Source organism: Ambystoma mexicanum, chromosome 5p, assembly GCF_040938575.1.
Source record: "Ambystoma mexicanum isolate Mex_15411 chromosome 5p, UKY_AmexF1_1, whole genome shotgun sequence".
Lineage (NCBI taxonomy): Eukaryota > Metazoa > Chordata > Amphibia > Caudata > Ambystomatidae > Ambystoma > Ambystoma mexicanum.
In genome coordinates, this window is record NC_090930.1 from 501508189 (window position 1) to 501526120 (window position 17932).

The 17932-nt window shown below is 46.1% G+C and overlaps 1 protein-coding gene across 2 annotated transcripts in view; it reads right to left on the minus strand.

Annotated features, from left to right (window-relative positions):
- The window catches only part of BRWD3 (bromodomain and WD repeat domain containing 3), a 1632068-nt gene that overhangs the window by 830201 nt on the left and 783935 nt on the right, over positions 1 to 17932 (minus strand). For both annotated transcript variants that reach the window (XM_069612911.1, XM_069612910.1), the window contains exons 22-24: positions 4813 to 4889; positions 4289 to 4463; positions 3929 to 4033 (exon numbers count right to left, since the gene is read on the minus strand). In XM_069612911.1, the coding sequence (XP_069469012.1) occupies positions 3929 to 4033; positions 4289 to 4463; positions 4813 to 4889 (357 nt within the window). The remainder of the gene's footprint in view (positions 1 to 3928; positions 4034 to 4288; positions 4464 to 4812; positions 4890 to 17932) is intronic.

Genomic DNA, 17932 nt, shown 5'->3' on the forward strand with positions numbered 1-17932 from the left:
AATCTTGGATAAAAATAGGGCTCCTGAAAATATTCATCAGCTCATCGCTGGAACCAAGTGTGAGTAATTGTCATCTGGCAAGAGTGCAAAGCCCTGGCTTTTTTTATTCTTAATACGTACAATGATGTGGATGATTCCCTCTCTTCAAAGGGGTAATCTACTAATCAAATCCCCCTTTGTGCAACTCCATGCCAAAAGAATAGTTCCCTTGTGCCCTGATACATCAGTAGCATGATCCACAGCACCTGCTCTTCTCGTGGCGCAGAGCAGGTTCAAAGGCCACAAGATGCCCACTTGACCGCCATAATGACTGGCTCCTGTAAGAACGATCGGTTGTGGATGGGAAGGTGTGTTAGGGTCAGACAGGCCGATACGGCCACCCGGCAGGACAGAAACCCACAGGACCTAGCCTCTCTTTGATTCTCTTTGTGAGGGCCGGTAAACCCCTCCCCCAGAGACCGCTGCTAAGCCGGCTGCGACCCTGGGCCCAGGTATCTAAGGAACATGCCCATTCAGGAAGAGTAGCCTCAACCCGGTTGCTACATGTCCAAAGGTCTTTTGTTGTCAGTAGGAATTAACTGGGGTGGGAGTAGGATAGGCAGGAGTGTTCTGGACAGTGGAGGAAGCCTTGCGCCAGAAGGCTAACTTTAAACCAATAACCTGAGGACTAATGCCCTTAAAGAGAAGGAGTCTTGTACCCCTTCAACTGAATACCTCCAGTTCCTTGAGGATCCTTTAAGGCCAAAGAGATGTTCTGGGGACTCTCCCCTGGACTTCCTCTAGGACAGTTGCACTGTCCAAAGCACTCCGCCGGAGTTCAAGGAGGAAGATCTGTCCCCTAACCACTCCAAGGGACTATCTGGAGTAACCATCACCTTGGGCCAGGACCAACCAATCTTCAAAGGATCTTCTGTGCCAGAAGAGCAGACCCTGAAGCAGAGTACCCTGTCCTTGAGCCCTATGTGAAGGCCTCAGAGCAACCCGGAGGGCCAAACCACCCGAAGCTCCCTGTTCACCCACGCTGAACAGGCTGGTCCGTGTTCCCCGCATCCTAAACGAGAGGGAAAGCGCTGGTATCTGCGTTCCTCCAACCAGCTCACCGGTTGCACTGCATCCCCATCAGCCTGACATGGAATCATGTCCTAGGTCACTCTCCGATCTACCCGAAGGCTACAACACAGCTGGGCCCAGCTAGCCCGAGAACCGCTGCCTCATTGCTGGCACCTTGACGCACTGTTGATTACCACTTCACGACTGCCGTCCACGGACTCGACCCGCTGAAACGTCCCTCACCGACCTCTGCCAGCGGCTAAAGCTCGATTCAGCCAGGCCAATGTTGAAGGGTTCTGGGGATCGCCCTGATCTGCAATTCTTGAATCGCTGCTGTTCGGCTGCACCGAGCACCCGCATTCAACCCTGCTTGATGCCCGCTTGCTGCCAGAGCCTCCACAATCCTACGTGCCTGACTGAGCCTGATCAGCTTGCCTCAACTTTCAACCCGGGTAAATGCCTCAGCCCACCAAGAACCAAATTCTGGTACTGTGACACTGACTTCCCCCTGGTCCACTTGGGCGCTAAGAGACTGTCCCCGACTTCACCAAGATATTCTTTTTAGTAGTACCTTACCTAGCACCCCAAGTTACTAAGCTTGAAGTGCTACATTCTCCAGTCTGGTGCATATTCTCGGTCTTTCCTCTGGGGTGAGTTTTTGTACCGTAATCTCTTTTGGTTCTACTTGCAGATGGTGTGTTTTATTAAATTGTTTATATTTTTATAGAACCTTGATTGCACATTACCTTTATTTTGGACTTTGATACTGTTTTGTTTGGGTCACTACTGGTTCCCATTCCCACCCCTATAAAGAGCATATCCTGCCCTCGGACTGCATTAAAACAAAAGGGGAAGGAGGTATATCTCTTAACTGTCCCTTTTTTACCTTTATGATTGTGTTGGGTTTTGGTTTGTAGAAGTGTGAGAGCTGAGTGAGCTATTGTACCCTACTCATCCTTGTACTCCTGGAAGGCAGAATCCAATTTGTCACAGAAAGCACAATCTCTTCGTTTCTTTCTCCATTATGGCCTTTCTCTTCTCCTTGCCCGGAAACTTGGAAGAGGTCCTCTTGCCACATGTGTGGCAGTAAGTCAATAACTTGCAGCATGCTCCCCCTCTTAGGGCTATCGTTGGCATGGATTGGAATGACCCGCAATACTGCGGATCATGTTCTTCACCCAAGCAATACAGGTAAATCCAGTGTGGGACCGAGACAGATATCGGTCTTCAACGAACCGCACAGGACTTGAAGCCCAAGGCATTCCCATGGTTAGGAATGACACAGTAACAAAATCAGCGAAGTTAAGTGGCATTCTTGAAGAGTACTGAATGCGCAGAAAAAGGAACTCGGGTCATGGAGCATGCCGCCTGCATACATACTTGCCCCGCCATATACGCCCTGGTGAATGCATCAGACCAGGCAGAGCCTATGTGGAGCAGCGCTGTGCCCCTTGGTGACGAAAAAGTTTCAGAGAACAGCTGGCAGTGGAGATATCAAAGATGAGTAGATGAGTAAGGAATCCATTTGAATTCTTGTTCTAAATACTAGGTTTCATTTCCACATGTAGGAAAATATACTTATAGCAAGAAATTACTATTTATGCACATATACATATTGTTTTAACATCTTTTTTATTCAGTTTAACCATGAAAAAACAAACCGACAAATCTCAAAAACACTCTTTTGTGCAAACCTATTCATTAATAATGTCATTATAGAATGATTAACAATGATAATTTATCAAAATGTGCCGCACTTAAATGAATCTTTGGTGGTAAGGAATGTGCTGCACTCAGATGGACTGCTGGGAGTAGGCACTTGGATGAATGTTAAGGTTAGGAAATGAGTTGACCTAAAATGGATTTTGGGGTTGTGAAATGTGACGCAATTGGAGGGATTGTTGGGGTGGGAAGAGTGTTGCACCTAGATGGCTTTTCAGGGGGGATAGGAATGTTGTTGCACTCTTTCGTTAGCCTGTACATTCACGCAGACATTTATGATGATATCCTGTGCCCAGCACTCTGAAGATCACAGGGGAACCGCCAATTGTGCCTTGAAGTCCTTTGAAGCCATACTGTTTATTTGCACTTATAAGATGTATTAGGATTGCCCCTTCTGCACTTAAAGATCCGTCAGGATAGCTTCGCTCTGATCCCGGCCTCGGTACTAATGGTGATTTGTGAAGACTAGCTTATATTGCTAACTATTTATCGCAGCCGCAAGAATCGACAGAGCATGACATTCCCTGAACAATCAGGAGCATCTGCAACAAATCTCCATCCAAGGTTCTAGGTACATATAAACGCACCACTTGGGTGGACTGCAGCCGCTGGCATGGCTACACGCACACATCAGAATACAGCAATGACTACGACAAATTCAGTCTCGCTGGTCATATAATTGTTCCACCTACTTATACCAGATTACGCCTCAACACCTCTGCCATTAGTATGCAGCAAAGACCTATAACAAATTCGGCCAGATGGACACTTAACGAGTCTCTTGCACTCACGCTTTCTCCAGACCCCTCTCTCTCAGCACCCATTAACATGCATGAACTCATGGGATGCTTTTTATCAGCGCCCGGCCAGCCCTCCTACACCTTACAATGGCCAAAAGCACAGACGCATTCTAATCCCGCTCTGTGATCTCCAACACTCTGGACTTCGGTACACAAGGGCGTTCCCATCACTAGCGCATTGAGACTTTAATATTGGTAAAGGCGCTATATAAATGATAACTACAATACAACTATTTAAAAAAAGAAAACTATTTATTGACAACAGCCATCTTTCAAATAGAATTAATAGTTTGCCTCAGACTGTGCTGGCGGAGGTGAGAAAGGCTAGACCTGAAAAAAGTGTGCATTATCATTACCTCATCACCCATTTGTGGGACAAAAGGTGAACGACGAGGTGTGGTGTCCAGAATCCATTGTGGAGGCAACCATTCTTCACTGGGCTCCCCCTCCACGGATAGTTTCTTGGAGAGAGAAGAAAGCATAAGGCAACAATAAAACAAATTGTTCTTTGGTTACCATGCTTGATGTGCAGTAACGTAGATGGACAAAGCTGAGCGCACATTACAGACGTCAACAAAAGAAAGTATGATAACTTGCTATTGTAGAATAGTGGTAAATAAGGTAACCCAATTTCCAACAGCTTTATCCGCATGTATTCTGCTCCAATAAGAAAAGATTTCTTTAGAAAGAAGAAAACATAAGTTTAGTTCCCATACCTTTTTTTTGGTCAGCTTGGTTTTCTTGCGTTTTTCTACATGCTCCTTTTCCTTCAAGTTTTCCTCGTCTGAGCTGCTACAAGCATTTCGGGTCATCTGTCTGGTTTGCCTTTTGGGAGGCTGGAGGTTAATTCCAGCATCAGCTGTCCAGTCTGAATATTCACTTGATGAATCACTGTAAACATTTTCAAAAACATATGCATGCCCAACTTAAAGACTTATGCCGATTCATAGGGTTACAAATTAAACTGTTCAAAGAGAAATTCCCAATGCCCATGCTTCTAAAATTAGATTTTAAGGAATGCATCATTCCGATAAACAATAGCTTACTATCGACCTCCAAAATATCCTCATTTGTACTCTGGTCACATGCATGCACATGTAATATTCAAGCCTTGTAGCATTTGAATCCTTTGTGAATTTCCTCAAAGTATCTGCCAATTTGCTTTGCTCTGCAAACATGCCATCAAAACAAAAGCATTGAAACCTACAACCGAGGAAAAATTCCAGAAATAAATGTGTACCTGGAAGAGATTTCACTGTGCCAAGTAGCCCTCGCCTCATCAGCAGATGCATCACTTGTACCCCCCCGTTCATCTTCCTGATAGGAGAAAGAAAAAAGTTCAATCCACTACACATTTGTTTATATGGTCTATTTCAAATAAGACCGATGTATTCCATAGACAAAGGAGATGTGTTTTTGCCATTGATAAAATGACCTAAATCACAACTGCTTAAGAAGATAAATTGCGTGTAAACAAAACCAACGCTCATGCAAACGGGGAAATGATTTACTAAATGCAGGTGGCAATGGAGAAAATACTTACAAGTAATGTTCTTCCTTTACATTGTTCTCCCACAGATCATCTTGATAGATAGCTATCCAGTGTCAGCTGTTTGGAAAATGTTTCGACAGGGGGCATAGCTCCGCTCGATATCATCATCGACGGCTCCCTCGTATACGGCCGTGCCATTCCTTGATCAGATGTGATGTTAGGCGTAGTATAAAAGGATTTACTACGGCCCCACATCTCATTTCTCCACTTTCCCCCCCGTCCAAGACTATGAGAGGAAACATTGCAATAACGGGGAAAAGGCAAAGAAACAAACATCACAACAACAGGAAACAACAGTTGTTTAGTTACCTTGTTCTTCCATATCTCAGACTTGGAGACGAAACCAGAAGAAATAGAGTAGTCTTGTCAGCCAACTGCTGCTGCCCAAAACCCTGCACTCTGCTCCTCATGTAATCACCCACAGAAACGTGACCGCAGAATGTGACTAAGACTACAGACTTCCAAGCGGGGTAGGCTGGGAGGACAATGACGAATCTGTGGGAGAAGAATCCATAGAAAGAACATTACTGGTAAGTAATTTCTTCTTTAATGGATTGCATTCTCCCTCAGAATCATCTTGATAAACTCCCAAAGCAGTAGCCATGCTGGAGGAACGTTGAACATTATACCAATGAACTCTGGAGGACCGCCCTACCAAAGTGCCTACGGGCCAAGTTCAAGCTGTAATGCTTGGCAAACAGAAGACCACATTGCTGCGCACCAAATGCTTCTAACTTACACTCCCCTCTGGCCAAAGAAGCCGCCATGGCCCTGGCAGAGTGGGCCCGAAGCCCTGCTGGAATCTCCTTACTCGCTGTCTGGTAGCATTCAGATATACACAGAACTACCCAGTGAGAGGTTTCTTAGGTAACTCCTCGTCACAACCTAAATTGCGAAAAAGCAACAAACAACTGGTCATCTTTCTTGAAAGGACCCGTTCTGGCCATAAAAAACTCAGCACCCACTTGGGATCCAATCTGTGGAGCATCTCTTCATCCTCGAAAGGATGGGGTGAAGGGTAAACACAGGAAGATTGATGCTCCTAGCTCAGATGAAATTCTGACACCACTTTTGTAAAAAATGTAGGGCGCACTTTCAGGCAGACCATTTTTTTTTTTTGAGTTCAGGAAAGGGGCTTTACTAGAGAGTGCTTGCAACTCGCTGAACCTTCTAGCAGACGTTTTTGCCACCAAAAAAGCAGTCTTCAATGTGATAAGTGTGATGGGCACAGAATGCAAAGGCTCAAACAGAGCCACCATCAGGAAGATGAGAACCAAGGTCAAATCCCAATCAGGGACCTTGAAACGCCAAGGAGGAAAAGAATTAACTAGGCCCTTTAAAAACAGTGCCAACAGAGGGATGGTAAAGAAGGAACCTTGTTCTGGCGTCCTTTTAGAAAACGAAAAAACCGTCATATACCCCTTCACTGGGCCCACTTGAAGGCCTGATTGGGCCAAAATCAGCAAAAACCTAATCACAGAGGAGGTGGGACGCAACATGGGGACCACACCTTTCACCTTGCACTAAGTGACAAACTTTCTCCATCTGCACGTCTAAAGAAGCCTAGTGGACGGTCTACATGCACCCAACAGCACCTCTAACTCCCCTTTGTTGGAGTCCCAGTCCCCGTACCTCAGCCTCTCAAGAGCCAAGCATGCAGGTTGGGATGGTCTGGGTTTGGGTGACGCAGAATGCCCCCACTGTGACGAGAGGTCCAGCCTCTTGAGAAAGCCAGATAGGTAGGCACACAGCTAGTTCCAGCAGATCCGAATACCATGTCTTCTTCACCCAGTCTGGTGCGATCAGGATCAAGTGAGCCCTGAACCTCCACAACCTCCTGAGATTCCCTCAAGCACAACTGCTTGCACTTTGTGTTGTCCACTGTTGCTAACCGATCCACCTTCTGGGTGCCCCACCGGTCGAAGATTGTGGCAACAACCTCCGAGTATAGCTCCCACTCAAGGGAGACCGAGCGCTGCCTGCTCAGAGCGTCTGCCAGATGAACTGCGGAGTGTGAGATGTTGGTCACAGGGGCAGTGATCTCACGCCTCCCTGTTTGTTGAGGTAGTGCAAGGTTACCATGTTGACTGTCAACACCAGGGCATGTTTCCTCTGCAGGGTGGGCGCAAAAGTGGAGAGCGCCAGTCTGACTGCCCGCAGCTCCAGCAGATTTTTGTGACAACCATTCTCCTTTTGAGACCAATGACCGCTGATTTGGCGACAGCCGCAATGAGCCCCCCCGGCTCTTCAGCGAGACGTGCATTACCACCTGTTCCTCCGGCCTTGGTGCCCACCTCCATGTTCATCCGCTCCACAAGGCCAGGTTGTTCACCACTGAACTCGACACCCGGAGCACATCGGACATCTCGCTGAAGTACTGCGACACTGTTTCCTGAGAAGCACCTCAAGGGATCTCATCCGGTGCCTCACATGCAGTAGTGCACAGGTGTCCACGAGATGCCTCACAACCTGTTCCAACGACTGTGCTCGGATCAGCCAGTCGTCCAAGTATGGAAACACAAAGATGCCCATTCTCTTGAGGTGGGCCGCCACTACTGCCTTCAGCTTGGTAAATACCCTGGGGGAGGAGGTCAAACTAAAAGGGAGCACTTTGAACTGGTAATGTGCATCCAGAGTGATTCACCTTAGGAATCGCCTGTGGATGGGCATAGGAAAATAGGTATCCTGAAGGTCTAGTGACTCCAGCCAGTATTGGAACTGCAGAGTCTGGAGATTTCCCTCAATGCCACCATGCTGAATTTGTCCTTTTGCAGGAATTTGCTCAACTCCCCGAGGACCAGGATGGGACAGAGGTCCTCCCCTTTGTTGGGAACAAGAGCTATCGGGAGTACAAGCCCGAGTCCATATGCTCGGCTGGAACTGCCTCTACTGCTCCCATCAAAAGAAGGGCTTAAAACCCTTCCAGTAGTTCCTGTCCCGGCTGCCGACTGTCTCGACCTTCTTCTACCAATACCAGGCTGTGTGAACCTGCATTGACCCTGTATGGCCTGGGGTGCTTGTGCCTGCTGAGGAAGGTACAATACCTCCTGTAACTCCATCCTCTGGATGCAAAGGCAACATTCTGCCATGGGGGCTGTTTCTACATAGCTAGTAAACAGACGGTAGTTAGCACTTATCAACAGTCACAGTAATTACACATTAAATAAATACTGTTTCATTATACAAAATAGATCATTTATTCAAAAATATTCATAATTTAAAAAGCGAAAAACATCAGTAGCTATCTGGTTTCGCACAAAGTATTAAATACTAAAACACTGTCTATAAAACAGGCAATTAGATCGTGAAACAAATATCTAAATCAGGTAAGGTAATATATGTATTGTTAACATTTAATTACTGGCTATTATAGGGGCATATGTCATCTTAGAATAGTCAGGGCCCTTTTATTGGGGTATATACTTTTTCCTGGTTGTTTCATGCCAGGGTAAAGGAACTCGACATGTTTCAGTTCTCATACGTTGTTCTGGGAACTTTCGAGATATGTCACTATATGTTTAGTGTTACAAATTAAAAAACAAGACAGGATGCAATGGCATCAGTTGGTAACAATTACAACTCTTGCACCAGTTTTGCTCAGCATTCCTTTACCGCTTTCAGGTTCATCTCCAAGCAGGAACCACATTGCTCCCTGCTGTCCCTAACACCAAGACACCACACACATATGCGTGCGGGTCCGTGAGGGACATTTTGGAGTTGGAGTCCTTGCAGCGTTTAAACCCAGACGGTTTAGGCACCGACCTACTGATGGAGTATCAAACCTTAGATTTGAGCGTGTTCTGAATAGCATGCTGAGCGCGCAGAAAAAAGGAACTGAGTGGGGGCATAGTACATCCTTTTATACAACACCCACCGTCATGTTCGATCGAGGAAGGAGTCACCACTACGATATTGAGCAGTACTACGCCCCCGGTCAAAACCTTTCTGAGCATCTGACACTGGATTGCTATCTATTCAGATGCGGAATCTGTGGGAGAATGCAATCCCTTGAACTACTATTTGTTAAACCAAACTCTTTACAAGGTTGCACCTAACCAAATACTGTGCCATCATTTATTTCTACATTTAAAATTTAATTTGAACGTGAAAGGTCCATTGCAACCGCATTTTTAAGAAAACATGTATTTTGGATGCTTTTACAATCACTTAACATTGGGACCCCAGCATATCTACTGACTGTTTTGAGACAATGGCCTGATTTTAGGGAGTGCACTCCATGGCTAACTCACCTCACTTTAGGGCACCAAGCAGTCCTTTAGGCTACCGGTGTATGGGGGATGTGGCCCCATTTAAATCTACTGTAGCAATACTACCACCCTGCCACGTCTCCCAGCACACACTCTGGTATACATACTACGGATACACCAATCAGCCCGCACCTACCTGATACAGCGACCACCACCCAGCAGGGCACTTGTGATTCACGAGCTCATGTACACAAGCAGCAGCGATGTCCCGTCAGACAGGGGAGATACATTGTTGGGATTCCGGGAGTTTTCCGACCCTCCCTCTGATGGCAGCTACCATGGAAACTCTGCTGCCGCCCGGGTACATGGAGAATTCCGCATCACGTGATGAGGTATCCACAACTGCCTCGTTCAACATCCCGAATCACGTGACACGCTTCTGCCCGCTCCCCGTGACCCGCATCATGTGATTGCATCGCACAGTTAAAAGCATCGGGAAACATGGAAACAGTGCTTCACAGCTGCTTCTCGTAAGGACTGTTTGGCGTCTTGGATATTCTTGGATTACTAGGTACTACGACCACGGAACGTTACACGGATTGTTTTTCTCTTGTCTCCTTGCATTTGTCAACTGCCAGAACATTGCTTTGAACTTCGTTGTTTCTACTGGATTTCAACCTCATACTTGTTAACTGGACTGCACTTGGATTATCCTCGGTAGTGAACTTTTCGGCTCTTTATCTCGTTTCTGTTAAAGGATTACCTCAAGTTCATCTCATCTTGACCCAGGTGTTTTCCCACTACCCAAAGCCTCGCTGGAATCCTGCTCCACTGATTCTGCTGTTGGCCCCTGATGTTTATCTTTCCCATTAAGGCCCTAGTCATCATTACACTTAGGTAAGCCTTGCTACGACTTGTCCTTGTACTGCATTATTGTCCAACTGCATCATTTGACTAATCACTCATTGCCTTGCAGTGCTCAGGGGGTCCTTTCGGCGTTCCTGGTTCCAGATTGACGGCTCACTACACCTGTGGCCTCAAAGATTGCACAGGTAGTGATTGGTATTTCTACCTGTGCGGTACTTGGGGACGGAGGTATCATTAATCTGCACGACCATCAAGAACAGAACACACCCTTAATGAGAGCAGTCCACATAAATCTAGCGTGCAATCGTTTCCCATACTAAGTGAAGCCAAAAAGGCTTCTGGCAACTTTTATTGCTTTCCCTTTGTGGTTGCACTCGTACGCACCTCTTCACTTTTACCATGCAGCAGCCTTTCGTGCTCGGCAGTACTCAAAACAGGGGGCAACATTGTTTAAGCCATGTGTGCTTTGTAAAGATATAGTTAGATATGGAAACACTGGTACGCTAAATCGATCCAAAGAAATATAAAATACAATACAGTTTATTTTATACAAACATCCAAAAAAGCCAAAAAAGAGTAAAGAAAATCAATTTAAAAAAAAGACACACAGCATACAAAATTATTATTACAAAAAACGATTATACTGGTTCCTATGTGGTTTCCCATTAAGAGGAACTATAGATTGTTCTTATTCTTCTCATCAGCTGTTGAGATGGATTTTCAGAATTAACCCTGTTGACAGATTCTGAAGCCACACTCTAAGGCAGTGCGACTCAGCAGCAGGTCTTACACTTCGGAGAGTGTGAGGTGCTGAAGGGTTCAGTTAAGCACACAAAGTTAATTCAAGTTAGACAGAATGTATACAAATGAAGTACTATGAAACGCAATCTTTGAAATGAACGTCACAGGTAAGTAAATCTACGAAATGTGCACCATAAAAATATGTACATCCACAGCAGGATGCTCTTGATAAAGAGCCCCAACACTTTTACTTTTTAGACAGATCAGATTCAAGGTAAAAGACTAGAAAACTATAAATGTAGTAAAGCAACTGAAGAAACAAAAACAGTAAAACACTAACGCATTGCTGTATAAAAATGAGAGCCCTTTGAAGACCTTCCCGCTAAAGGAGATGGAGCCTACTGCCCTAATAGCAACACGGAGCAAATTAATGTTTCTGATGGATGTTCCTCCCACGGATTCCTCATCATAGATATATTCTCCTGATTTGTAGGACTCTTGCAAAGGTTTTCCCCATTAGGGGCGTCGTGCAGCCTGGCGTCAAGGATCCTCGAGTAGTAGACTTCGGGACCGGATGTGAAGTCGACGTTGGTACAAACAGCATGCACGGTGCTCCAAGAGCTCGGTTGTCATTTTATCCCCATGCACAGCCATGTTAGGGATTAAAGACAAAAGAATGAACGCTTAAGTGTAAAGAGAGTCATCATAGAAGGAAGTTCCTAAACTGTGGGGTAGTTCAGGAGGGCGATGAGGAATCTGTGGGAGGAACATACATCATAAAGAACATTATCAGTGGCAAATAATCTGTCCTAACTGATTGTGTTCTCCCATGGATTTCGCATCTTAGGTAGACTCCCATTGCTGTAAGATATCAGGGAGGAAGTAAGGAACAAACTCTGCTATGTCATCACATGTTGGAGGACAGCTCTGCAAAAAACGAGACTCATTGGTGAATACAGTATCCAGGCAAAAAGGTTTTGCAAACATGTGGATGAAAACCCACGTCGTGGCCTCACAAATATCCTTCATCGGCACCCATCTTTGAAGAGCAGAGGTAGCTGCCACACCCCAAGTGGAGTGTGCCCTGAAGCAGTTACGGATCTGCTTCCCTGCTCTGTTTCAACATTAAGAGACACAAAGTACAATCCATCTACAAATGGATTGTTTTGTTATGCCTTTGCCCGTCTTCAGGCCGGTGTAACCAATGAACATTTGGTCTTCCAGTCTAAATTGGTTTGCCCTAGCGATGTAAAAACTCAAGAGCCCTTTTGGGGTCGAGTCTATGAAGTCCCTCTTCCTCCTAAGATGGATGAGTAAGTGGATAGAAAGCTGGCAAACAAATGGTTTGTGATAAGTGAAACTGATACGACTTCGGATGGAACGAAGGGCGCACTCCAAGAATCACCTTGGTCCGTGGTAAAGACTGTAAAAAGTGGCTTACAAGACAGGGGCTGCAATTCGCTCACTCCTCAAGTACATCAAGTACAGGAAATAACAACCAAGAAGGCCATCTTCAATGAAAGAAGTCCCAGAGGATACAAATTCAGTAGCTCAAATGGCAAAGCCATAAGCAATGTCAACACCAGATTCAAATCCCAAGCCAGGACCACAAAGGGGGTCTGAGGGAAGGTGTTTGTAAGCCTTTTAAAAATGTAACCAACCAGGGGATCGTGAAACCCAACCCTTGCTCAGGGGTGAGGTTTAAGATAGAGAGAGCAGCTAAATAGCCCTGGACGGTCACGACCTGGAGGCCCTGTCTAGCTAAATAAAGCAGAAAAGACAACACTTTAGAGAAGTCGCATAAAAAAGGATCCACATCCTGTGCTCTGCATCAGCTGCAGAACGTCTTCCGACAGCAGCCGGACATAGCCTTTGTTGCTGGCCTTTTGGCCAAAAGCAACACCTCTATAAACGCTACCCCCCTCCCCTATAAGGTCCCAATCCCTGTACCTTAGCTTTTCAGAAATCAGGCATGCAGGGTGAGCATGTGCACACCCGGGTAAAGAACCTGCTCCCTCTCCTAAGAGAGCAGATCTGGTCTCCAGGGAAGATGATGTGGAGGACAGATGTCCATATCTAGAAGGTCCGGCTCCCACGTCCTCCTGGCCTAGTCCAGGCAATCAGGATCATGGTTGCTCCGTACCTCGTCAACCTCCTGATTCCTTGAGGAATGATGGGAATTGGTAGGAAAGCATACAGTAGGATTGGTAGGAAGCCGGCCCACTCCCAGCAAGGCCCAGGATAATAAGGCCAATACCTGTCTTCACCTGTCCTCAGCCTTCCTCGCCGTTCGCCCGGGCCCCCTGCCGGATTCCAGACCAACCTCAACGGTAAACGCCACTTCGCTTTTAAATTGAACTGCCTAGACTCTGGAAAAGGCTTTGTTACCACAAGCTACTTATTGCCACTCTCGTGCACTCAGGCCTTATTGCATGCTGTATCTGTGCCCAAAGTTGCTGCCATTTCCAGTACATAGGTGCTCAGTCGTATTTAGACTATTGTGTCGCTAGTCATCCCTGTAACATATAACTGCACTGTGCCTCACTGCTGCTCGGCTACCCTATGCAATTCTAGTTGCCATTTTTAACCGCATTGTGACCATCTGCTCTGTTCTGCTGATCTGCTCACCAATTGCCTCTAGATCTGTTGACCTGCAGCCCAATGTGTCCCCGCTCAACATACTTTTATAGCCACTCAATGTTGTGCTTAATCTGCTCTAAGTGCTATTCTGAAGTTAGGGGTTATTCTGATTCTAGGTGTTATCTTGAACTAAGTGTTACTCTGAACCTAGGTGCTATTCCCATTCCAGGCGCTATTCTGAATACATGCTACTCTGATCCAAGATGTTAATTGGTACACTGGCGCAATTCTAAACCTAATGCTGTGCTAATTGACAAACGCTTACTATGTCCACTTTGCTTACCTGTACCTGAGTCAGATGCCAATCTGCAACCTTGCACTACATGGATTAGGTAGTATTCGGCTACTCCAAGCAGGCCGCACTGTCCACTGCTAGATTTCGACCCTAGACAGGACACACACTGCACCTTACCCCCCTCACACAATGTTCCTCCCGGGCCTTTACTCTATACTACTGAGAACCATTCTCCACATCACCAATTCCGCATGCCTGCCCAGCTCACCCCTTAACTTGACCAGCCTAGGCACCGCATCACCCACCCTCACAGAGCCCAGCACCACAATCATGCTTACCCTACTCGCTCCCCCATGCCTTTCGGACAGGCTGACCAGATTACGATCCAGACTTCCCAAAATACACGAGCCTAGAGCCAGGGACTCCACATAATCCATACTCACACACCGAACATCCATTAGCTCCTGCGCTAACCTTACGCTAAAAAAAACCGAACCTAAACCCGTCAACTCCACTACAAACAACAATAGAGCGCTCAGCACAGCTACCACCCCCACCCCTGCCAAAGCCAAAACCCTACCTATAAAAGGTGCCCTCATCAACGCACGCTCCATGATTGCCCATGCCACGGACATCGCTGATCTCATTTTAGCTGAAGATCTAGACTTCCTAGCCATAACAGAGTCCTGGCTTCATGCAGCCGCAGGCCCAGCCCTTTCGCTAGCCATCCCCACTGACTACACCATCATCCGAGCGGACAGAACTGAAGCTAAAGGCGGTGGTTTGGCCATCATTGCCAAGACCCACCTTAACATCAGACTCAACTCCGCCACACACCTCCCATCATGTGAATCACTTACAGCCAAACTACCCATCGCTAACTCCCAAACAATATCCATTCACTTACTATACAGACCGCCCGGACCCCCGGGATCTTTCGAGGAAGACCTCAATGCCATCCTTACCGACAACCTAAAAAACTCCTCACAATGCCTTCTCTTAGGGGACTTCAATTTAGGCTACAAAGACCCCAAAGACAATCAAGCCACTCTCATCAGTAACACCCTGTCTGAACTAGGCTTCACACAAAAAGTAACCAGCCCCACCCATAACAAAGGGAGAACCCTTGATTGGATAGCTCTCCTTCTCACTTGAGGCCTCAAGCACTACAACCAACATGGCACTAGCCCCAGCCATCCACATGAGAAGCAAAAAAAATATTACAGTAGAAAAACTGATCCCACTCATTCTTCCTACACTAAGCCAACTCCAAGACTCTAATCCCTATGACCTCGTAGAAGGCTATAACAACACCATGCGCATAGCCTTAGACGCCATTGCACCATTGAAACTTAGAAAATCCAAACCAAAAAAGCACCTCAACCAATGGTTCTCCAGCCATCTTAAAACCCTTAGATTGGAAAAGAGTAAACTGGAACAAGTCTGGAGACAATCTCCGACTGACCACAACAAACTATTGCTTAACAAAATAACGGCCAACTATAAAAAAGAAATCATAGCGGCCAAACAAGAATCCTATAACCAGAGAATCTCCCAATCCAACTCCAGCTCCAGAGAATTATTTACTATCCTGAAAGAATTGGAAACCCTGGTAACAATCCCAGATACTTGCGTTAAAAACAAACAATGGTGCACCAGTGTCCAAAATGCACTAAACAACAAAGTCACTTGGCTTCAAACAAAAATTAAAAATAAGAAAGACTCCCTCACCAATCTTACCAACCCCATCAACGCCCACTCGAGCCCTCCACCCTCACACCACACACCTAACACTGCTCGCTTCAGTTTTTCCAAAGTCTCTTCCCTCGAAGTAGAAAAAATAATTCTTGGCCTTAAACCTTCCAACTGCAAAGGTGACCTCTGCCCCCCACAAATCATTAAAGACGCGGCACGAGACCTCTCGCCATTCATCACCAGACTCATCAATGCCTCTTTTTCCTCAGGAACAGTCCCCAGTAACCTTAAAGAGTCCTGGGTCCTCCCTCTCCTCAAAAAACCCTCCCTTGACCCGTCCATCCCAACCAACTACAGACCGATTACCACCGTCCCATTCCTGCTCAAGATACTAGACAAGACAGCATACCAACAAATTCAAAAGTATCTTGAAACAAACCACCTTCTAGGAATAAGACAATCCGGCTTCAGACCCCAACATGGAACTGAAACAGCCCTGATAGATCTGAAAGCCCAAATAGACGTCCTTAGAGATAACGGGAAAACTGCATTACTACTCCTGCTAGACCTCTCTGCGGCGTTTGACCTAGTTGACCATAAAATCCTATGTAATCATTTAGACTCAGCTGCCCACTTTTCACAAGAAGCCATCAGTTGGATTGAGTCATTCCTCAACAACAGATCCATGCGAGTCTTCTCCTCCTCTGCCGCCGCCGAACCCATCCCCATTACATGTGGAGTCCCACAGGGCTCGTGCGTCTCCCCCACTCTGTACAACGTGTTCACAAAGCCCCTGTTTGATGATCTAGATGGCCTGGGTATCACCTACACTAACTACGCCGATGATACACAGATCCTCATCCCGTTGACGGGTGATTACAACCAGGATTTGGCCTTGGTGAACAGGGTGTATCTCATCATCCAGGCATGGATGGCTTCGCACAGTCTATGCCTGAATGATGACAAAACTGAACTCATCATCCTTGGTTCTACGTCCAACCTAACCAAACTCGACCACAATTATGCCAACTTCATCATAGATGGGAACCTAATCAAGGTTTCGAAAGAAGTAAAAACCCTAGGAATATACCTCAACTCCTCCCTAACCTTCCACAAACAGGTTAGCTCGATGGCATCCTCTACGGCCTACACATGTAAGCTCATAAGAGCAGCCAAACCCTTCCTCTCCACCCACAGCTGCACTACACTAGCCAGAGCACTGGTATTATCCAAACTGGACTATTGTAACGCCCTCTACATAGGAGCCACCAAACAAATCACCAACAAAATTCAGACGCTACAAAACAACGCCCTTAGGGCAGCACTCAATATTCCCAGGAGGGAACACATTTCCAATATCAGGAAATCCCATAACTGGCTCAGCACAACAGACAAAATCCTGCTTAAAGTAGCATCGCTCACCCACAAATGCCTGAATAATGCTGCCCCACGCTATCTGGCAGACAGAATATGCAAACACAGCCCCATCAGACCCACCAGAACCTCCAATGCTAATCTGCTCACCGTCCCCAGGTTTAAACGCACTAAAATGGGTGGCAACAGCTTCCAGGTGAAAGCACCTCAACTCTGGAACTCCCTACCACCATCGCTCAGAACTCCCCAACCTTACTCACTTTTTAGACGCAACTACATCCATTGGTTAAAGAACACGAACCACTAACACCTCTAACACCACACGGCTGCTCTCCGCGTTGCATGCTTTAAGAGAATCTGTTAATTTGTAATACTAAACTTGTATATATTTGTAATTCTTTACATCTACTGCATTCTCTCCTGCCAAACTGTACACATGTTCCTTCATCGTCACACTGTAACTATGTAATGTAAAGTATAATTATGTAATGTAAAGTATAAGCATCCTGTAACCAAGCTTTGAATCACCTTGCTGCTCATGCGCCCTCATACCCTCGGGTCTGGTGCGCAATACAAATGAATAAACTAAACTAAACAGTAGCTGGAAGTTGCATGCCACCACAAATGCATCCCCCAGTGCTTCTCTCAGCGGAAATTCCCCAGAGCAGAAGGAGAAATTACTCACTGGTAATTCTTCTCCTGCAGATTCCTCATCAGATAGATATCCCTTCCAGCATCAGCTGCTTGAAAACATTTCGACAGGGGTCGTAGTGTACCTCGAACTGGTCGTTGATCCATCTTGACTCAACGTAGCGATCGTCAACTGTAGTCGGTCATCATGCATATACCACGTAACTACGCCCCTGTACCTCAGTTCAATCCCCGCCCGAGCTCAGCTACAGAGGAAGAATCAAAAGATTTGGCTGAAAAGATCCACACCTCACAGAAAAAGAAATTAAAAACCTAACCTGTTTTTTTTTTAACTGAAGCGTATGAACATGTAGAAGATCACAAATGAAATGCATAGGTGCTTGATGCTTGATTCCTT